The 24,659-nt window shown below is 25.9% G+C and overlaps 5 protein-coding genes across 5 annotated transcripts; 4 read left to right on the top strand and 1 right to left on the bottom strand.

The window, feature by feature from the left end:
* The first annotated feature begins 623 nt into the window (after window positions 1-623).
* Window positions 624-2,142, top strand: LOC128954370 (skin secretory protein xP2-like). Its single transcript, XM_054299949.1, has 2 exons — window positions 624-756; window positions 965-2,142. The coding sequence occupies exons 1-2, from the start codon at window positions 711-713 to the stop codon at window positions 1,981-1,983; spliced, it is 1,065 nt and encodes a 354-aa protein (XP_054155924.1). The 5' UTR covers window positions 624-710; the 3' UTR covers window positions 1,984-2,142.
* Window positions 2,143-3,219: 1,077 nt separating this feature from the next.
* LOC128954361 (uncharacterized PE-PGRS family protein PE_PGRS54-like) lies at window positions 3,220-5,564 on the top strand. Its single transcript, XM_054299939.1, has 4 exons — window positions 3,220-3,336; window positions 3,469-4,799; window positions 4,858-5,091; window positions 5,150-5,564. The coding sequence occupies exons 1-4, from the start codon at window positions 3,291-3,293 to the stop codon at window positions 5,459-5,461; spliced, it is 1,923 nt and encodes a 640-aa protein (XP_054155914.1). The 5' UTR covers window positions 3,220-3,290; the 3' UTR covers window positions 5,462-5,564.
* Window positions 5,565-5,996: 432 nt separating this feature from the next.
* Window positions 5,997-7,740, top strand: LOC128952104 (uncharacterized). Its single transcript, XM_054297443.1, has 2 exons — window positions 5,997-6,153; window positions 6,354-7,740. Exons 1-2 carry the CDS (start codon window positions 6,108-6,110, stop codon window positions 7,616-7,618), a joined length of 1,311 nt encoding a protein of 436 aa, XP_054153418.1. The 5' UTR covers window positions 5,997-6,107; the 3' UTR covers window positions 7,619-7,740.
* Window positions 7,741-12,672: 4,932 nt separating this feature from the next.
* LOC128953615 (uncharacterized) lies at window positions 12,673-18,473 on the top strand. The gene is made up of 4 exons (XM_054299117.1): window positions 12,673-12,767; window positions 14,326-14,370; window positions 14,578-15,043; window positions 17,720-18,473. The coding sequence occupies exons 2-4, from the start codon at window positions 14,352-14,354 to the stop codon at window positions 18,246-18,248; spliced, it is 1,014 nt and encodes a 337-aa protein (XP_054155092.1). The 5' UTR covers window positions 12,673-12,767; window positions 14,326-14,351; the 3' UTR covers window positions 18,249-18,473.
* A 780-nt stretch (window positions 18,474-19,253) lies between these two features.
* LOC128951903 (rRNA-processing protein UTP23 homolog) lies at window positions 19,254-20,549 on the bottom strand. The gene is made up of 2 exons (XM_054297205.1): window positions 20,160-20,549; window positions 19,254-20,059 (listed from the first exon to the last, which is right to left on the bottom strand). Exons 1-2 carry the CDS (start codon window positions 20,377-20,379, stop codon window positions 19,389-19,391), a joined length of 891 nt encoding a protein of 296 aa, XP_054153180.1. The 5' UTR covers window positions 20,380-20,549; the 3' UTR covers window positions 19,254-19,388.
* Window positions 20,550-24,659: the final 4,110 nt, after the last annotated feature.

Here is a 24,659-nt window from a genome sequence, read left to right as displayed (position 1 = left end):
ACTAACAATTACAATACTGTAGTATTCAATTACTATTATAAATAGATTTTATTTTTATTTTTTTAACAATTTTAAGTAAAAAAATTAATTCAATTACTTTTTTTTAAAAAAAAAACTATACTGTAATATAATATTTAGTTATGAGTTGTCAATTTATGAAAACCATATTTTATTTAAATAATTATTATAACCTTTAATTATTATTAATTTATATTTTCTACTATTATAATAACTATATCTAAATCTAACAAACAATGTAACAAAAAAATAAATAAACTATAATTAAGATAATTAATTATTTTATCAAAAAAAAWWTAGATTAAATAACTAGAATTATTGTTTTAATATTTGATTTTTTTTTGAAATTAATAAAAATGTTTAATTAATTAGATAATTAGCCATTTTAAAAAAATCAATTAATATTATTTGCTAACTATTAACATAATATAATATATTTTTTTATAATTTAAAAAAATATGTTTTAAAACTTAAAACATTTGCTGTTTTTTAAACGTTTGAAATCAATATAAAAATCATATTTAATGACGTCTTTACTACTTATTTTTTTTAAATAAATATTTAATTAATTTTCAATAAATATGATTAAAAAAACTCAGCAAAAAAATCATATTTAATATTAATTAGTTTTGTATAACATAAGGAAGCGGTAGCTTAAAAATATTTTTTATTGAATTAAACAATAAAAAAAAATGTCTAAATTTAATATATTTTGTATAACTATTGTCACATTAATTGGTAATATAAACAATACATACCTATTATTATTATTATTATTATTATATGCTTTTTATAAATAAATAATTTATTAATAATTTTGTCTATAATTTGAGATTATTTTATAATAAAATAAATCTATACTATATTTTCATAATTAATTAATTTTTAATTAACTTTTTATATATATATATTAATTTAAAAAAATTTAATTATCTTTTTTTATTAGTGATTACTACCGAAATTGATTGTCTGACCACTAATCCGACGGCCAGACAGCTAAAAGATGCCATCAAAGTATTGGACAATTTTCTCAGTTATCTTGAAAATAAAATAGCATTGAAATCGCGTAACAGGGCTCAGGTCGGTAGTGATGGTAGTAGTAGTAGTAGTAATAGTAGACCGGATCCGCCACAACCAGCTAAAAATGATGACTCAGTTTTGGCTGGAAAGGATGCACTGCCTAACGTTCCCCGTACAGCTAATGTTGAACAACCGCCAACAGTTAATGGACAGCCAGCGCCGGCAGTTAATAAATCATGCAATCCAAGAACTAGCCCTAACAATGGTGGACAGGGAGCTGCTGCTGTTCCTCCTCCACCACAACCACAACCATCAGCAAGCTTCCTACTCGGTAGAGGTGGTGGTAATCCATTAGCTAGCAATAGCAATGCTGGACCATTGGGTGGCGGACCATTATCTGGCATTGGCAGTTTAGCACCAGTACCAGCAATATTTAGTGCTGGACCAGCACTATTAAGTGGTGGACAAGTAGCTAGCAATGGCAATGCACCAGCAGCAGCAGCTGGTGCATTAAGTGGTGGACAAGCAGCTAGCAATGGCAATGCACCACCACCACCAGCAGCAGCAGCAGCACCATTAAGTGGTGGACAAGCAGCTAGCAATGGCAATGCACCACCACCAGCAGCAGCACCATTAAGTGGTGAACAAGTAGCTGGCAATGGCAATGCACCAGCAGCAGCAGCAGCACCATTAAGTGGTGGACAAGCAGCTAGCAATGGCAGTGCACCAGCACCAGTAGCATCATTAGGTGGTGGACAAGTTGTTAGCACTGGTCCAGCAGCAGGACCATTAAGTGATGCACAAGTAGCTAGCAATGGTAATGCACCAGCAGCAGCAGCACCATTAGGTGGTGGACAAGTAGCTAGCAATGCCGGTGCACCATCGGGTGGACAAGTAGCTAGCAATGATGGACAAGTAGCTAAACCAACTTTAAATATTAGTTAGGGTGGATAGGTGTTGGACAGGACAGACCACAGAGGAGTGGTAGTGTGAATGAGGAGGTATAGTCAATCAACCAAACAATTGGTTATTATTTATATTTATATAAATAAATAAATTCCCGTAATTTAATTAATATTTGTCAATAGCTAACTATAACTAATAAAATTATATTATTTTTTTTTAAAAAATAAATAATAATTATGTATTATTATCATTACTGTTGTAACACTAATTTTTTTTTAAAAAAAACTAAAATAAATAATAGATACTTAAAAAAAAAATTATTTTTGTTGGTTTGTCATATTATTCATAGAAATTAATTATATTTCATTAATTACATTAATGGAGTTCATATTAATTAATTAATTAATTAAAAATAATAATAACCAATTTTTATTATAGCTAATAAAAACTTTTTAAAAAGTTATAATGCATTTTTTTTAATTAATATATTTATCAAAGATATAAAAGTGTTTGACACGGTTTTTTTTGTGACTATAACTTATTTTTAATTATTATATCAAAATATTGTAATTTTCATTTAATACTATATATATAATTTTTATTTCATTAAAAAAAATTAATTTAAAAAATCCTGAAACATTATATCAAATGATTTTTTGTTTCTAATATATTATTGTTTTTTTTTTGCAGAATCTCATAATCGGTTATAATATTTTTTTTTAAAGATATTCAACATCCCTGTCCCCGCATATCCCGGAGCCGTAATATACAAAATATGCTTTAAAAAATACCAAAATACTGTATATATATATATATTATTTAAGCTTTATTATTATTACTTTTTTTAAAAAAAGTTATAGCCACACACAGACACACAAAAAAACCGTGTCAAACATTTTTGTCTCAGATTGTATACTACTATTAAAACAATTTTTTTTTTAAATTTTATTTAATAATTTTATTTGGAAAAATTAAATTTGTATTAATTTATTATTTATTTTTTTTGGTTTCATTATTAAAGTAGTGTAATTAAGTTTTGAGAAAAAAAGTAAATTATTTGTAATAATTGGCAAAAAAAACAATTTTTTTTTGTCTATAATTTTTAAGTCTTTTTGTTAAAATTAAATTACTTTTACATATTTAAGTTAATTGCAAACATAAAGTATCTTAAAATATGGTATTAGATTATTATTATATATATATATATATTATATTTTTTTTAATTAATTTTAATTAATTTTAATAAATTTCCATTTTTTTAAAAAATATATATTAATTAGTATATAGTATAACATCGGGAACGGTAGCTTAAAAAAAATATTTAATTGTATAAAACGACAATAAAAATGTCTAAATTTAATATATTCTGTATAACTATTGTCACATTAATTGGTAATACAAACAATACAATACAATAGAAAACATATATTAATCTATATTTTCATAAATTAAATAAATTTTAATTAAAAAAAATCAATTAATCAAATTAATTATCATTTTATTTGTTTGTTTGTTTGATTTCAGTGATTACCACCGAAATTGCTGGTCTGACCACTAATCCGACGGCCAGACAGCTAAAAGATGCCATCAATGCATTGGAAAATTTTCTTAGTCATATTGACAACAAAAATTCAGTAAAATCCGGTAACACCGGGTCGTCGGCACCGGGCGATGATGGCGATGATGGTGGCAGTAGTAGTAGTAGTAGTAGTAGTGCTGGTGCTGGTGGTGGTGGCTTTAATGGTATACAGGTAGCTGTTGGAGGACCATTGATTGGCTATTTGGGTCAGCAACAACAGTTAGGTGGTCCAATCTTGCTTAACAATAACAATAATAATATAAAAAATATACCTGCCCTATCGCCTAATGGAGCATCGCTTGGACCATTGTTTGGCCCTGTAGTTAAAGCTAGCAGCGGTAGTAGTAGTAGTAGTAGTAGTATTAGAGGTTGGGATGGATCTGGTTTAGGACCATTGACTGGTGAACTTAACAGTAACAACAATAGGGGATTGGCTACTGCTGATGGTGGTGGTGGCTTGAATGGTTTACTTAGAGCTGCTGCTCAATCACCACAGTCAAAGTTTTTAGCCGGTGGTGGACCAGCAATTGCTTTACCAATGATTGCCCAACCGTTTAGATATGAACAATGGTCGTTTGGTCCAAGGTTAGGTAACAATGATTCAATTGGCAAACCAGTACAAGTACCTGCCCTGTCGCCCAATGGAGCATCGCTTGGACACTTGTTTGGATGGCCAGCTAGACATAGCAGCGGTAGTAGTAGTAGTATAGGTTCCGGTGGATCTGGTTTTGGATCACTGACTGGTGAGCCTAACAGTAACAACGTTAGGGGATTGGCTGGTGGTAGTGGTGGTGATGGTGATCGCATTATTAGAGAGACAGGAGGACCAGCATTGATTAGCTATAGAGTTGTAACTAAGCCCAGTGGTCCCAATAGACCAGTGTATGTACAGGCAGTTAAAGATAGCAGCAGCAGTAGTAGTAGTAGTATAGGTTCCGGTGGATCTGGTTTTGGATCACTGACAGGTGAGCCTAACAGTAACAACGTTAGGGGATTGGCTGGTGGTAGTGGTGGTGGTGGTGATCGCATTATTAGAGAGACAGGGGGACCAGTATTGATTAGCTATAGAGTTGTAACTAAGCCCAGTGGTCCCAATAGATCAGTGTTTGTACAGACAGTTAAAGATAGCAGCAGTAGTAGTAGTAGTACAGGTTCAGGTGGATCAGGTATAGGACCATTGACTCATGAGCCTAACAGTAACAACAATAGGGGATTGGCTACTGCTAATGGTGGTGGTGGTGGTGGTCGTCCTGGTGATGATGGATCTGTAAAATTGGTCAGTAGTCCAAGATTACGTAACAATGATATAATTAGACAATTTATGGTCTGCCCAGGTTTCCTATAGTGAACATTTGCCTAACCCGGTTGAAACAGTGTACCGGTATGACCCGGCAGCTGACCCTAACAGTAGAAGCAGTCGTAGTAGTAGTAGTAATGCAGGTTCGGGTGGATCTGGTTTAGGACCATTGACTGGTGAGCTTAACAGTAACAACAATAGGGGATTGGCTGCAGATGCTAATAATGGTGGTGGTGGTCGTCGTCCTGGTGATGGTGGATCTGGACAATTGGTCAGTAGTCCAAAATTACGTAACAATGATATAATTAGACAATTTATGGTCTGCACAGGTTATCCATAGTGAACATTTGCCTAACCCGGTTGTAACAGAGTACCGGTATGACCCGGCAGCTGACCCTAACAGTAGAAGCAGTCGTAGTAGTAGTAGTAATGCAGGTTCGGGTGGATCTGGTTTAGGGCCATTGACTGGTGAGCTTAACAGTAATGACAATCGGGGATTGGCTACTGCTAATGGTGGTGGTGGTGGTCGTGGTCCTGGTGATGATGGTGGTGTTGGTGGTGGCTTTAATGGTTTACAGGGAGGTGCTCTAGGACTAGTAGCTAACAATAACAGACCTTTACCAGTGGCTATCCCTAATTGATAGTACATTTTGTTTTTTATATATATAAAAATATATGAAACAACAGTAACAATACTACTAAAGCTAAAATCTGACCATAAAATTCATATATATATATAATTTATAATTATTTAATTTCAAATTAAACTATATTATTATCATTTTTCTGTTTAATAATAATTATTATTAATTATTATATAAAATATTATTATTTTTAATAAATATTATGTATTGTACTTTACTGTATGTATTATTATTTTGGCGAAAATAAAATAAAAATAACTAAATTTGGACAAAAAATTTTAATAGTAATAATTAATTTAATTTTTTATTTAATTTTTTGTTTTGTTTTATTATAGTTTTAAAATATTATTTATTGAAATTAATTATTATTTAATTTACATTAATGGAGTCCAGTATACAGTATATGTTAATTAAATTTAAAAAAATGTAATTACGTGTATAGTATTTGTAATTAATATATATATATATTTTAAAAGTGATTTGTAATATAAATTTGTTAATATTTTTTTTAAAAAAATCTACAATTAATTTATACGTTATTTTAAAAAAATAATTTTAATTAGTTTTTGTATAATATAGGAGAGCAGTAGTAATAAATATACAGTAATTAGTTGTTAAACAAAACGACATCCAAAAAAAAAAAATGTCTAAATTTAATATATTTTGTATAACTATTATCACATTAATTGGTAATACAATCAACAAAAAAACAATACAAACATATTATATATAAGTTATAAATATATAGATATTTGTTATTTAAAAAAATAGCATTAATTTTGTCAATAATTTAGATATTAAACTATTATTAATTAATTAATTATTATATATATTATTAATTAATTATTATATATATTATTAATTAATTATTTTTTTTGGTTTGTTTCAGTGATTACCGCCGAAATTGATTGTCTGACCACTAATCCGACGGCCAGACAGCTAAAAGATGCCATCAAAGTATTGGACGATTTTCTCATTTATCTTGAAAATAAAATAGCATTGAAATCACGTAACATCGGGTCGTCGGCACCGGGCGATGATAGTGGTAATAGTGCTAGACAACCAGCCTCACCAGCAGCACCTGCTCAACCAATTAGTGTTGGCGGTAATGGACAGCCAGCGCCGGCAGTTAATAAATCATGCAATCCCAGAACTAGCCCTAACAATGGTGGACAGGGAGCTACTGCACCTCCTCCACCACCACCAAGCTTCCTACTCGGTGGTGGCGATGGTCCACTAGCTAGCAATGATAGAATATTGAGTGGAGGACAAGCAGCTAGCAATAACAGTGCTGCTGCTGCTGCTGCTGCTGCACCAGTAGCCAATGTTAGTGTTGCCGGTGATGGACAACCAGGACCGGCAGTTAATAGATCATGCAGTCCGAAAACTAACCCTAACAATGGCTTGAATGGTGGACAGGGAGCTGCTGCTCCACCACCACCACCACCATCAAGCTTCCTACTCAATGGTAGTGGTAGTCCAGTAGCTAGCAATGCTGGACCAGCACCATTAGGTGGTGGACAAGTAGTAGCTAGCAATAACAGTGCTGCTGCTGCAGCATCAGTAGCCAATGTTAGTGTTGGCGGTGATGGACAGCTGGCAGAGCCGGCACTTAATAGATCATGCAGTCCCAAAACTAACCCTAACACTGGCTTGAATGGTGGACAGGGAGCTGCCGCTCCACCACCACCACCACCGTCAAGCTTTTTATTAAATGGACCAGTAGTTGGAGCACCACTGACTGGCCTGTTAGGTAACGCTAGCAGCAGTAGTAGTGGTGGAGGACAAGTAGCTAACGCTAGCAACAGTAGTAGTAGTGGTGGTGGACAAGTAGCTAACTCTAGCAGCAGTGACGGTAGTAGTGGTGGTCGACATATAGCTAACTCAAGCAGCAGTGGCAGTGGTGGACAAGTAGCTAAAGCTAGCAGCAGTAGTGGTCGACATGTAGCTGACCCCAGCGGCAGCGGTAATGGTGGACAAGTAGCTAACGCCAGTGTCAGCGGTAATGGTATTAGTGGCGGACAAGTAGCCAACTTAACCATCAGTGGTGGTGCTCAAGTAGCTAACGCTAGCGTCAGTAGTGTAGGTGCTGGTGCTGGTAGTGGTAGTGTCCCGGTAGCCAACAATGGTGGATTGGTGGGAGGCGCCCTCTAAACAACAACAAAAAACACAGTAACAATCCCTACCCCTAACCCCCATCCCAATGGGTTATTAATATAAAATTTTATTTATTTTTTTTTAAATAATATTTGTCTAAAACTAACTAAATTTATATTATATTTTTGTTTAGAAATAATTATAATATTATGTATTATTATTATTAGTAGTAGTATTATTACTGTGACACTAAAATTAATTAATTAATTAATTAAAATAAATGATTAATTAAATGAATTTAATTTTATTTAATTTTATTATTTTCTCTTTTATTAATCATTATAATTATTTCTAAATTTTTAATTTTTTAGTAATTCAATCAATCATATGTTAATTTTTAAAAAAATAAAATATAATAATTAATAAGCAATTATTGAAGATTTAATGTTATTATGTTTTATTAGTACTTAATATATATATATATATATATATATTTTAAAAGCTAAGTTATTTTTATTAAAAGTTAATATATATATATATATATATATATTGTATTAATATATTAGATTATTATAAAAAAAGATTTAATAATAATTATTAAAATATTATTTTATTTGTAATTAAAATTAAAATTTAAATCTAATGATATCTTATTTTTTTAAAAATATAATCATTTTTCTTATTAATTTTTGATTTTATAATTAAATATTAAGTTATAATAATTTAGTATAATTTATAATTACTGTATGATTTTTTGAATTAATTAATTAACATGTTTTAACAATTTAACATTTTTTTAATTAATTTTATTATCGTTTAATCTTATTATTAATATATATATTTTTTAAAAACATCCAAGGTCAATTTTTTAATAATTAAAAACTCAAGGAAGTCATCATCTTTTAGTTATACAAAATGCTAAAATAAATTATACAATTATTATTATTAAAAATTTTATTTGACTTGTAAATAACAGTAGTTTTTTAATGATTTGATTTTCAAAAAAATACTTCAAAATAAAAAAACATAACTTTAGTTGTTATTAACAGCAAACAAAAAATTGATTTTGAATTTATATGAAAAAAATATATTTAAAATTATTATTCAATTTTGTGTTTTATTGGTATTCAAAATAATAATAATAATGCAGAATATTCTTAATGTTTTAATACTAGTATTACTTATTGTATTAATTAATATATCATTGATTATTGTCGCACAACAACAACAACATTCAATAAGAGGTAAGTTATGATTAATTTTTTTATGCCAATCATTAATATCATTAATACCTGTGCTTAACGTAACATAACAAACAAAAAACATAACAATTACTAACTAACGAAAAAACAGTAATTTATAGATTGCATACTAATTATAATACAATATAATAATAATAATAATGATTTTCACATAATCTAATAGTAAAACCAAAAATGTTGAGCACCTGTACGTCCAGTCGCTTGGTATGTGCGGCCAACGTAACCCATGAGCCAGTCTATCATTTTAGCCAATTAGACGATCCGGCTGCCCGACCGTATAGCCTAATATGTCGATACAGGGGTCGACTGTATCAGCTGGGCTGGACTATACAACTAGCCGACGATCCCTGTACCCGATGCCAGTGCAACGAACACTGGGACGACCGTAACCCGGATGCCAGTCTGTCGTGTAGTAAAACCGATTGCGAACCCCGACTACAAATCCAATTGAATGCCGGTTGTCTGCCAGTCTATTCGGATGGCCAGTGCTGTCCGGTTGACTACTATTGCCGTAAGTGTGTGTGCACTGAATCTGTATATATATCAGGGTTGTTAAAGGTTTTCGATTTCAAGGGGGGGTATAGGAGGTGGTGAACATTTATTTTATTTATTCATTTTTAAACAAAAATTTTTGCTAAATTTGAGTAAATTCCCAATAACTTCCTACTAAATTCCTACTAAATTCCTACTAAATTCCCACTAAATTCCCACTAAATTCTCACTAAATTTCCACTAAATTTCCACTAAATTCCCACTAATTCTCATTAAATTCCCAATAAAAATCCCCTCTTTAGAAAACCTGGTATATATATATATATATATATATATATATATATATATATATTATTTCACAGCACAGGTATGTAACCAATATTATTTTTTTGTTAAATGTTTTTTTTATTTTTTGTGTTGTAGGCCAACAATGTGTGTTCAATGGCACCCGTTATCGATTGGGTAGCAAACTATACCTGAAATCACCGGCGGTGCCAGTGGCCAGTGATGATGATGATGGCCAACAACACCAACAACAATATCAGTGCGATGAGTGCGAGTGTCGGTCGGCGCCGACATTTACCTGTCGTCAGCGACTCTGTACTACCGATATTAGCGACAAACTTATTCAACTAACAAATTAATTAATTAATTTTATTTTTTTTTGTAAAAATTGTTATTAAATGACATAATTTTTTTTATACTGAATTAGTTTAACTTTTAAAAAGTCATACATAAAAAATATCAATTAATAATATCAATGTAAAGTATATACTATGATATATATAAGGATACAAATAATAGATTAGAAATAATTTTCAAGTTTTATTTTTTTATAAATAAAAATTAAAGATACAGGGTATTTTATTTTTGTTTGTTTGTATACAACATGTGATTTATATCTATTATTATTGATAAAATTATATTACTTTGCTGTCAACCTAGTAATGTAGTAATTGATTTATATTAATAATTAAATTATATTAATATAGTTTTTTTAAATAAAATAAATAAATAAAAATAAATAATTGTAATCTTACCTTATTTATGTTGACTTGTTTTATAGATATTAAAGTTATTAACATATATATATATAATTGTATTTTTAATTATTTTGTTATAATTGTTTTATTCGCCAATATTTTAGTAAAATATTGAAAATTACAAAAAATATGTTATTTATTTATGTATTCAATTTATTTAATAGTTTAATACTAAAATTTTAATTTTAATAGTTAAATTTACTAATTGTTTTAATTTAAAACAAATGTAAATAAAGATTTTGAATTTTTGACTAAATTATTGATTAATTTATTATTTTATAACTATCTGTTTATAAATTATGCCTGGTAGAAAATCTATAATAATAATAATAATAAATATTCAATATTAGATTAGTAAAGTATTTTATAGATATTTTATTTTATGAGTTATAATATATATATATTTAAATACATAAATAATATTGTTTTGACAACAAACTTGACAACAGTTTAAAACATAATAATTATTATAATAATTTTTATTATAATTGTTATTAATATTAATTTAACAACAAAATAATTTTTTTTACTATAAAACTACAATAGAAAATAAAGTGTTATAATATATTAATATTATTTTGTAAGTTTATATTTTAGTTATTTTTAAAAAAATTAGTTTAATAGTATATAATATTATATTAATTATAATTATAAATATTTTTAGTCTAGTTATAATAGAAAAATATTTAGATTAATATTAATACAATATTATATACTATTAAACTATTTTTTTAAAAATAACTATATATTTAAAAATATTATATATATATTAAATTCTAGTAATATTATATATTATATTTTTGTGATGTTTATATTATTATTATTATTTAATTTAATTTTTTTACTATACTTAAAAAGGGGTGTTATTTCTATTTTGTGATATTATTATACATCATATAAAGAGAGAGAGAGAGAGAGAGAGAGAGAGAGAGAGAGAGRGAACTGTAGTTCCCCCTACACAATGTAGGCTAATATACTACAGTATTGCACCGGTATCTAGAAATACTACTACTACTACTAAACAATCATAAATACAATAATATTAATACATCAATAGTATATTGTATTTTTTAAAAATATTTTAAATGATAAAGTTATATAATATACAATATATTATGTTTCATACAAATACAGTCTCCATATACTGTATATATATATATTACTTTATAAAGTAATATAATAATAATATCATATATGAATCATATATAATATGATATACTGTATGAAAAAATAGTAATAATTTTCTAATTCAATAGTACTGTATGTGTGTTTGCCAATCATTAATAGACATATATATATAAAATAATTAAATAAAAATATTTTAGTTGCAATAGTTTTTTTTATTTAAACAAAAAATATTTTGCAACCTAATTATACATTATATGGTATAATTTATATTGTTTGTTTTGTCAACTCATTGACTATTAACTAGTATTAACTATTATAGTATAATATACTACTGTATATTTGCTTTTAAAAAACAACAAGGTAAACTTTTTTTTAAAAAAAAACTATTAATTTTTATGTGTCTAGATAATCTGTATTTTTTTTGCTTGATCATTTATGATGATAATTTTGTATTAGAAATTACTAACTATTCAAAAAAAATTTATATTACATTAATTAATATTTAATTACCGGTAACTATTTTTTTTACTTGATTTACATTTTACTATTAGTTTATTTATATTATTATTAATATTTTTGTTTAAAATTTTAGTATTTTTAAAAAAATTAGTTTATAAGTAATTTTGAAATATTACACTCATTTTTTTATTATTTGAATATTATATTTATTTTCAAATATATATATATATATAATACTGTATATATTAATACTGTATAATTTGATAGTCTATTGCTGCTAACTATTGGCAATCAATGATATTATTTCTATTATTATTATTTTAATATAATATTAAACTAAATGAAAGTTAATGTTTTATTTAGTAAATAATAATATATGATATGAAACAAAAGTGTTTAATTTATTTCAATACTGATATTCAATTGAATTATTAAAATATATTATGAAATAGCATAACCTGAAAATTTTTATTATTATTAATTTATTTATTGTTTTAATTAGACTATTATTTAAAAAAAAATAACAAAACAATATATCATTTATATATTAAAATATCTATATTTATATTAAAACTGCTGAATAAATATTACTAAATATTTTTTTTGCTAATTTATACAGTATTTTATTAGTTATTGTTTTGTTTTTTTTTCAGTACTAATATTGTTTAGTAGTATCTGATTGATTGAATAAATTATTTTTTTAATATTTTATTTTATTTTCATTTARCAAACTGTTGCTGACTAGTCATCGTCATCATAGCCTACCTGTGCTCTCACTTACAAATAGATAGTCAAATAGTTGTTGGGTTTTTCACCGTAAAGGTATGTATGTGTCTATTGTTAGTATAATATAATTATTATTATTTTTTGTATTATTATTAGTATAATTATATTATTATATCTACAATTTTTTGTTGTAGTTATAAATAATATTTTTTATATAATAAAAAATTAGTTTACATTTTAACTTGTTTTAGGATTTTTTTCTAAAATTAAAAAAACATAGTATTTACTAAAAATAAATCAGTAATAATAATAAAATTTAATTATTTTATATTTGTGTATATTTTATATATTACAATAGTATTATTGACAAAATATAATAAATTATAGTTGCCGTACAATTTGCTAATAATTTTTATTTAATATTTAATTTTATTTTCAACAAAAAAATTTCATGTTTATTGTTTTATGACTTTTAAACCCCATATACTATTCAATATATATATATATAAATATATATATATTATTTAAGATTAGATAAGTGTATGAATTATTATTTGCTAGAAAATTGAAATAATTATTATCTTTATTATTGAAAGTATATCATTAATAATAAATAGTTTGTATAGTATTATTAAGTGTCTTAATATATATATATATATATATATATATAATCAGTAAAAAACATTTGATGAGATACAGTATTCAATAAAGTGATACACAAACAAAAAACACAACAAACTGTAAGTTATTTTGATTGAAATTTGATTAAAATAAAAAAAATTATATAATATTATTAGTTTTTAAAAAAATTACACGTTGTCTTATTTTTTTAGGTAATAATAATTTGTTTTTTAAATTTAACTATTATATAATTTTAATTATTATAAAATAGTAATAACAACAATAACAACAAAACATATTTGATATTATTTTATATACCGCGGTATATATGGTATTAATAGTTTACCTTAAATAGCATTTTAATTATGATTATTTAAATATAATTATATATATTGAATATATTTAAACTAGGTTATATTATTATATATATATATATATTAGTAAAAATTAAAATTATCAATGACATTTTCACTATTTATATAGCTTGATTGAATTTTAAGTTTACAAATGTCCTAAATTTTTTTTTATTTCATTGCAATAGTTAGTTGCAATAATTAATATGTTGTTTATATTTAATTTTACTTATAGTTTTCAACTGTAAATACAAATGTATAAACAAATTTTGTATTTATTTATTTTTGCTATGAATCAGACAATTTTTTATTAATATATATATATATATATATATATATATATAAAATTAAATATGTTTGATGATAACTGAAATAATTTGTACAGTAGTTTAATAATTAAAAATATAGAAATATATTTCACTATTTTTTAATTTTATTGCAAATACTGTACTAATATATATATAATGTTTTAAAATAAAACATTTCAGATAACTAATTGTCTAGTTTTTAAAAAAAACTGATAGTGACTGTAGTTTTAATTAATTAATTTGAAATTAATTGTTTTTAACTAAACATTGATTACTATTATATGTAATTATTTTTTTTGCTAATTATTGTCTATAAATTAATTGCAATTTTATTAATTATTATTTATTTATTTTTTAAAAATAATTATTTAGTTTTCCAGTATTTAACACACAAAACAATGGCACATACCTATCATCGTATGTATTATTATTATTTAATTAATTATGTAATTAATTACTATATATATATATATATATATATATTTGTTTTTATAGTTAACTATTAAAACTAATAATAATATTTTTTCCATAATTTAAACTAATTTCAATAATAATAATAAGTTAACTATTTATATAACAACTAATAATACTATTGAATACATATACACACCCATCCATCCATAGAAACCAGTTATAAGGCACCGGGAGTCTGGCAACAAGGCTACAGTGGTCAGGTACCGCACGGCGGACCCGTATTGGGCGGTAACGATGTCAATGGCGAGTCCTTATACGTCGGTCGGGCCATCGAATCGGGCGACTGTATACCCGGCAAAGTAGTCCCGTCGCACGGCTGCTGTTACGTAGCATTTGCCGGCCAAGAACACTCCCACCGGGACTACCAGGTACTGACCAATCCGCACGGTGCCAGCCTGGTATGGGTACCCGCTGCTAACGGCGAAGTACCTCTCGGGGCCATCCAAGGTGGCCAACAAAGCGACGGCGAACGGCTATACATTGGCCGGGCCTATCACGAAGGATCGATGGTTATCGGCAAAGTTCACCCGAATCATCGGACACTGTATGTATCGTTTGGCGGCAATGAGGTGGCCATACATCACTACGAGTGTCTGGTATGCCGTGAGATCAACCATTAATTAACTGATCCAACCGACCGTCGGACCGATCGATTCAATAGACCCTAAAAAATAGTTATCCGATAATAAAAAAAATTATTTGTTATTTTAAATAATTGTTTTTTTGTTGCTTTTTTATTATTAAATTGAAACTAAATTTTTATATTAAGATCAAAATTTGTTGTTTATAATTATTACTTATATTATAAGTGTATTAATTATTATAACTAATGTTTTAATTATTATATAATACTTTTTATTGAATTGAATCGCAATTTTTTTTGATTTTCATTTATTAACTATTATAAAATATATATATAATTATCAATAAATATGATTTCAATATATTTATTTTTAACTTAATTAAATAATTTATTTTTTATTATTATTATTATTAACTATAAAATTTATCTCAATATACAGTATTTATTGTTAATATTTTGATAGTAAAAAAATGATATTAATTTTTTTTGTTAAAAAATAAATAATATTATAAATAAGAAATATTTTTTAAAAATTATTTTATTATTAATATAATTAAATTATAATATAACTATTGACTTATTTTTTTAATTGTAATTATAATTTCACCTAGGATAATCTCCAATAGGGACAATAGATTATTGTTATGGTAGATATACAGTACTAACAATTATTGTTTAATATTTAAAATATATATATCATATATTAATAGATTTGAATTATATATATATATATATAATATTGATATCAATTTTACATTGAATTTAGAAAAATAATATTTAAAAATGATTCATAATTTCATAATAATTATTATTTTAAATATCAAATCAAATTTTTTATTTCAAATTTTAATAGTACTTATACTAATGATAATAATATTATTATTAATAATATTGTTAGTGTAAATATGTTTACATTATTTTTTTATAATAAAAAAAATTAAATATCAAATATGTTTTTATTAGCAATTCATTTGCATTTATTCATTGAATTTTTTTATTAGTAATTAGTAAACTAAAGCAACAAAAAAAATCCAATTCAATTGAATTCAATATTTGTTTAACTAATTGATATAAAATTAAACTATAAATAATATATTATTCAAAATAAAAATTTGTTAGAATTTTTTGTAAATATTTTTATATCTATATATATATATATTTATCTCATTTTAGTTGATGAATACCTATTAAATTAATAAACAAATAAATAAACTTGAAAAATAATAATAAATTAGATAAAAAAATAATTATAAATAAACATTTAGACTGAAAATAAAAAAATTATTTATAATATATTTTTATAATAATATTATACTGTATTAATTAATTATATTATTAATTAATTAATTAACAATAAAAAAATGTACAGTTTAGTTTATAAGCAATTAGTAATGTATTACTAAAAAAAAAAAATTCAATAAAAAATTCAATCATACTGTATTACAGTGCAAAAATTAATTATTATAATATAATTATTATTACTATTATTATTATAATATTATTGTGCAACAATATATATATGATATATTAAACTAAATTGTAATAAATAAAAAAATTATTTCAGCAATGTTAATGCAACAACAAAAAATTACTACAATAATATTTGAGAAAATGTTACCATGGGGAATTTTTTTCTAAATAATTATTTTTATCTATATATTTAATTGATAATATAATAATATACACTGTATATAAATTTTATATATAAGGTTACTTAGAATTAGTGAAATTTTTGAATAACTATATTACATAATATATATATATATATATCACTCTGGTATCTATGTGACCACCCCCTCCCTCCCCTACATACATATATGTGACACTTATATTTCCAGGGGACAAGTAGATAGTATGATACTATTTCTCTAACGTTTCCTAATAGGAAACAAAATATATATATATATAACTTATTTTTTATTGTTGATTAGCGATATCAAAAATCTAACCGGTAAATTTTTCTTTATCATAAACAAAATAAAAAAATTTCCCAGTAACTTTACTATAGATTATTTTTTAAATACACACACACATACATACATACACACAAACACACACACACATATATATACACATACACATACACATACACATACACATACACATACACATACACATACACATACACATACACATACACATACACATACACATACACATACACATACACATACACATACACATACACATACACATACACATACACATACACATACACATACACATACACATACACATACACATACACATACACATACACACATAAATATACACACATAGTATTAACCAATCAATAAATAGTTAGAGATAAACATATTTTGATTATTTCACTATTGAATTGAAATATAAATTTATATATTAATAGTTTAATTAATAAATAATAAAATTTAGTGATTAGTTAGCAAAATTGATAGGTAGGCCGTCCCACACTCATATACAGACTACCAGTGCACTGGCACATAACTACCATCACCCTATGCCACCACCACCACCATCACCACAATAATCAGTACAATTACAGTACCGGTAATCTAGTGATACTTTATAATATATAGGGAATTACATATTATCTTAAACCTACTACACCTACCTACCATCCCTAATCTATACTAGACATCCCAGACACACACTCACTCACTCACGATCACACCTACCTACCGACCTACGTGTCCTTTTTTTCCTGTCAACCAAAAAAAGTATATAATAAAGTGTGAGAGCACCGTTAGCTCAAACAAACAGTGTTCCTGTACTACCTGTTCCCTGTCTATCACAACCACTACTACATCAATCAATAATAATGGGCGAATGGCATCCGTACTCTGGCGGCAACGTACCCGGCAATGCAGTGGCCGGCGGTAACGATACCAATGGTGAAACCATATTTGTCGGCCGTGCACACGAATCGGGCGATTTGATACCCGGTAAAATCGTACCGTCCCATGGTGTATGCTATGTACCCTATGATGGCCAGGAACGGGCACATCGAACCTACGAATATCTGGTCGCACCGAGCTACGGTTCGCTGGTATGGCGATCGGCCGGTAACGGTGGTATACCATCGGGTGCCGTACACGGTGGCCGTATGTCATCGGGTGAACCCCTATTCATTGGCCGGGCCTATCACGAAGGTTCGTGGGTTATCGGCAAAGTACAGCAAAGTCATCAGGTTCTGTATGTACCCTATGGTGGCAACGAAATAGCCATTCATAGCTATGAAGTACTGGTTGAACAGTACTAAGAAACATAACCTACCGGTGCTGCTCTACCGATAAACATGTAGTCAACAACAAAAAAATTGTTGTTTTTTTATATTAATTATAATAATCATTATTTTTTTTGTTTGAATTAATTATTTGTTGATAAATTAAGCGCTTATTTTTAAAAATATTTTGTTTTTGTTTGTTATATATACTTAAAAAAAAAAAAAAAAAATTAGTAAAATTATGTTTTTTTTGCTAATGACATAAAATTTTCAACAAAAAAAAAGTTTATAATAATTAAATAAATTTTTTGTTTGTTGTTAATAACTAAACAAATTTTTATTTTGAATAAAATTATACTAATTTTTTTTTTAAATTTTCAAGTAAATTGTTTTTTAATAATTTTTGTTTGTTTAATAATGTATTATAAAAAATAATATTAAATTATTATATTTAAAGTGACGTGTCCTAGGTAATATTATTGTTTTAATATATAGTGGCAGTTTGATAAACCGGCAAAAAATTAATAATAATTATAATTTATCATCCAATATAATCTCATTAAATAAACAGTATATATATACAGTATAGCTTATTAAACAAAAATATGATAAGCCATAAACTTTAATATTTACTTAATCTCAGGTATATATTGATCAGGTATAATTATACTATATTTTAACCATGGTAACTAATTGATAAGTAAAAAAATATTATAAATCAATTTTTGTATTTTTTCTGTGAAATACTATTTATGATAATAATATATTTAAAAAAACACTTAACAATTGTATGCTTTAATACCTATGCTGTCATAGTTTTTGGCGTAAAATATCAAATTGATAACAATTAACCGGTACCGGTAACTGTCACACTGTTATTAACATATTATCTATATATATATATATWTTTTACTTTTCAGGGACAGTTAGATTATGCCAAACACACACACACACACACAAAATAAAAACCGGTAGATAATAACATATCAATCAATAACAACAACAAAAAATATATGTAATAAACAATAAAATCTATTATAAGTTATAAATTTGATATTTAATAAAAATAAATAGATTTAATAAATTATTTATCAGTTTTTTTCTGCATCTAAACGGTTGTTACTATTTGATGACAATGACAGTAGAGATAATGCTATGAATGAATGAATGGCTGAATCAATTGGTAGTATCGGCACCACCGCCGCCGCCGCCGGTGCTAATATTGGCCACAATTTTGTCAAACATTTGCTTAATATGTGTTGTTTTGCTGGCGGCGCCGCCGCGTCCTCTGTTTCGCTTACGTTTACGTAATCTACTATCTGTACTACCGGTACCTCCGTCACCACCACCAGCGCTACCACTACTCCCGGCTCCCGATGTTTTCGTTGTTGTTGTTGTCGTCGGCTTTGTCTTCGGTTTCTTACACGACAACGGATTCGGACCTTTGGGTCCTTTGCGTCGCTTTTTCGGTTGATTATCGCCTACGGAATCGTCAGCTAAACCGTGTATTTCTTTCAATTTGCTCAGCACTTGGACATCGTGTTCGGCTAACTGATCGCTGGCGTCCACTCCGCGCCGATGCGCCTCCTCTTTGACCGAATCGACCGGTTTGGTCATTACAATGACGTTGCCGTTCAAATAGATTAGCGGACACACGACCGAACGGCGTACCGATCGAGTCAGTTGGAGATCCTGTGTGGCCAGCATATAGTGATCGGGATTGTTGTTACCCGAACCGCAAATCAATTCGCGAATACAATCGTTGGCCGCAATCGGCGACTTTTCGTGACCGCATCGATGAATCGGAAACTGTTTGATAACAAGCAAAGCGCCGTACAGTGACTGACCTGAATAGTGATAGACAGTGAGAGAGAGAGAGAGAGAGATTAGTATTAGTAATAGTAGTAAATCGGTAACCGTCGGCCCGATGGCCACTACTAAACTTACTTAGCCGTTGTGTTTCCTGAACAACGCATACGGTGGTCACCAATTTGATCTCGTGTTTACCAAAATATTTGGTCATCTGTTCCCTGATGTTGATCTTACTTTTCAGACACGACTGGGCAAACGTAGCGTCGATGACCACTTGAAACGGCGGCCGATAGCCGAATGAATTCATATAAAACTGTAGATATTTGTTGACCCGTTTGTATCGTTTGACTTTCATGACGATTGACCACTACTATTGCCGACGGGAGGAACACAAAACTGATTGATTGGATAGTAGTGGTGGTCACTGGACAGGTTGGCCACTAATTTACCGATTGATTGGTGTGTTTGTAATGCTATCGCAAATATCACGTGTTGTTTGACTACTTGTATATCAAAAACATTGTAAAACATGTTTTTAAAACAGTTATAATATAAAATAGTACTTAAATTTCAAGTTAAATATATATAACAATTTAGGCCATTTTTATATTATTAGCAAAAAAAACTAAAAACTTGTTATTTTATATATAATACATGCAATAAATTAATATATAATATTTAATATTAAATTAAAAACAACATAAACAACGTTAGGATTTTTTTTTGAAAATAAAATTATATGTTAATAAAAATATTAATAGATTAATATAATATCTGTATATTATCTAATAATATATATATATATATATATATATAGTTAATAAAAAACAAAATTATATGAAAATAAATTTTAAACTTTTATTTATTTTTTTAGTTAATAATTTTTATATTTTATTTTCCATCCATCCATAGCATGTTAGGTGAAAACAATTTAATATATATTTAAATTTATTTAATTATCATAATATTACCAATAAAATGTACTGAAAAAAATAAATAAATAATTAGTTTTCATAACTAAAAAAAAATTACAATTAATATGAATTACAATAAATATTTAATAATATAATTAAAAATATATTATTAATAATAATATTATAACATTTAGCTAATTAATCAATTTACTATAACAATTATCTATCTAAAATAATATTCTAGATGTTATAAATTAAATATATATGTTAAATATTACAATTACAACAATAGTTATTAACAATAAAAAAAACTAATATAAACTATATATTTATAAAAATAAATATTTTAGTTAATTTGCTGATTAATATTATATGTATAAAAAAATTATGTCTGACATATAAAAAAATTTTTTTTTAAATTTCAAATTATTGTAATTAAATATCCGATCAAATAAAATATGAAATAAAATTATTTTATTATGACATATAACTAATTAATCAATTAATTAATAATAATTAATATTATTAATAATATAAATAAGAGTTAATCATAAATAATTCAAAATTTTAATAATTATTTTATAATTAATGTGTTATATAATAATTTTACTATGTATCTGTATTAATTTTATTGTTATTAATTAAATAAAATATTAATTATTAATTAATTATTAATTATTTATAATAAACTATTTATTTTATTGGTAATATTAATTATTATTAATTAAGTGCTTTTATTAACTCATTATATAAAATATTAATAAAGCTCATAATACTATTATGTTTTGTAGTTTTAAAATTTTATTACAATTTTTAATTAAAATATTTTTTTAACGTTTCGTAACATTTATTAGTTTAAATATTCAGATAAAATAAATGCAAAATAATAATAATAATTATAATACTTAGTATTAACACATTAAACATAAATACATTTAAACATTAATTAAAATTATTGGCTTTTATTTAATCTTAATAATTTTAATTATATAAAGAAGCGGTCAAATAATCTTAACAAATAAATTTTTTAATAACTTTTAAACGGTTATAGATAATTTAATTCTGTAAAATTCATTTAAGTAGATCATATCGACCTGACGTGATATACACACAAACACAAAACTAGGATGACCAGATATATATAAAATATCAGGACCAACGTAAGATAAGTAAGCAATGTAAGTAATGCTTCAGGTCAAACTACAACTGACAAATCTATTATGACATGCAAAATTTCTAGTCAATAAATAATAATTTAATATAAAAAAAGAATCATCAAAATCGGATTGGTGGTTTTGTTTTTATGACTTGTTAAGTTTGTCAAAAATCAAATTATATAAAATAGTCTAAAATAAAAATGAAGTTATTTATGAATATTATATATTTCTTAGATAAACTTTTCAATTATATATCTTATTCTAAAAAATAAATTTTAATATGTCAATTAGTTTTTGAAATAATCGAATTTCAATATAAATGACTATTATAATTTTATATTATAATTAATATTTAAATTCGATTATTTCGAAAACTAGTCAACGTATTAAAATTTCGTTTCTAGAATTAGTAATATATTTGAAAATATCATCTAATAAATATATAATATTTATAAATAACGTCATTTTTATTTTAGATTATTTAATATAATATGATTTATGACAAACTTAACAATATAAAAAAAATGTTGATTCTTTTTTTTATATTAAACTATTATTTCTTGACTACAAATTTTCATTGTCATAATATATCAGTTCTGATTTGACCTGTAGTATAGTGTCTTACGTTGGTCCCGATATTTTGTATATCCTAGTCATCCTAGTTTTGCTATTGTGTTTATATTTAGTGTGGTCGATATGATATTCATAAATGTATTTTACAAAATTATCTCTAACCAATTAAAAGTTATTCAAAAATTACGTGGCGCAAGATCATTTGACCGGCTCTTTATACATATATAAGTACCGCAAAAAATTCCAATGAAATAGTTTATCTTTAATTTTTTTAAAAAAAACCTTTTAAACTTTAACTTTTAGACTTTTTTTAAGTAATAAAAAAACGTTAATTAAATAAACAAATCAAATAAATTAATTAATAAAATAATACTTTAAATAGATTAAAAAAATTTAGATAAATAATAGTATATATATATATATATATTAATCATTTAAACATTTATTCAGTACTATCTATCATCACATTAATTATTTCTGCTTATTTAAAAAAAAGTAAGTAATTATATTTTTTTAAAAAAAAATAATTGTTTATTGAAATATTTTTTAAAATTTATTTTCAATTTTATTATTTTTTAAGTAATAATGGAAGATGATTTACATCCTAAACCTGATATTGATTGGATATATAAATCAAAAAACAAACATGGTCAAACCAAATCAAACAGTTCGAACAACCATGGTGATAAATTTTCTATAAACAATTTAATAGTGAAGTAATCTATGGAATCGATAGGAATATTGAATAAACTATAAATAAACTAGATAAAATTAATAATAAGAAAATTAACCCGGATATGCCTAGACCTATATTTAGTCCATATGTTAAACTAATAAGATACGGAACCAATGAACCAAGTTCAAATATAGATAAATCTAAAACTAATTCATCCAGCTCAAGTAATTCAAGTTCAAACTGTTCTGGTTACTATTCAATGAATGATTAATTAAAAAAAATAATAATAATTAATAATAATAGTATTATTATTTAATTAAATATATATTATAATTATTTAAAAATAAATATTATAGAATTATAATTTTGCAATTAATAAAAACATAAATTTTTAACATAATTTTATTTGCTAAAGTTATTAGTATCAACTTATATTTTATTTTTATAATTACAATAACAAATATAATCATAGATATTGAAATAAGTTAAACTAAAATTATTTATTTAATCAATTAATATATATATTATTAAAGAAATTTATTTAGACTTATTTAGATTAGATTATAAATTACTTGAATTATAATTATCTTAAGTATAAAAAAATTATTATTATATATATATATATATATATATATACTGTATATAAATAATATTACATTTTGTTTTTTTATATTTTATAAAATATATTATCACATTATTAATTAGTTGTTTTAAACTATATATACAATAATATCTGTATACAGTATAAATTAATTACTAATTAGTTTTTTTTTTGAAAATTAAATAATCTTAATCAATAAAAAAAATTTAAAAAAAAATGTCGACCACATCTATACAACTATTTGATTATTTTCGTGAATTTACTAACGTATCCATTGATCTAAAAAATAAGATAAAACTATTACACGTAACAACTAAAATGCCGATTAGTTGTATAATGTTTGTGACCAACGATGACGATAAGGTATACGGTTTTATGGACAACAATTGGGGTCGGGCTGGCCAGGCATATGTCGGACAAAATAGTATATTATACGAACCGCAACTAATACCCGAACTGTCGGGTTGTGGCGTCAAAAAGTTTACGTTCGGCGAAACATTTGGCCTGTGTCTGACCCGAGATCATGGGTTATTTAGCTGGGGTTCAAATAGTTGCAGTGAATTGGGTAGACCTACCAGTGATCGATTGGATAAGCCTAAACAGATACCGTTTTTCGATAATAATAATAAATTAATCGCAGACATTACGTCGGGACCCAACTATTCACTGGCCCTGACCAGTACGGGTACTGTCTATGGCTGGGGTTGCAATACG

The sequence above is a fragment of the Oppia nitens genome, unplaced genomic scaffold, assembly GCF_028296485.1.
Source record: "Oppia nitens isolate AA-2021 unplaced genomic scaffold, nextdenovo-longstitch-racon4-pilon3 scaffold11_pilon_pilon_pilon, whole genome shotgun sequence".
In the NCBI taxonomy this organism is placed as follows: Eukaryota; Metazoa; Arthropoda; class Arachnida; order Sarcoptiformes; family Oppiidae; genus Oppia; species Oppia nitens.
The sequence above is the reverse complement of the archived record's forward strand: the minus strand, read 5'-3'. Positions and strand labels throughout refer to the sequence as shown.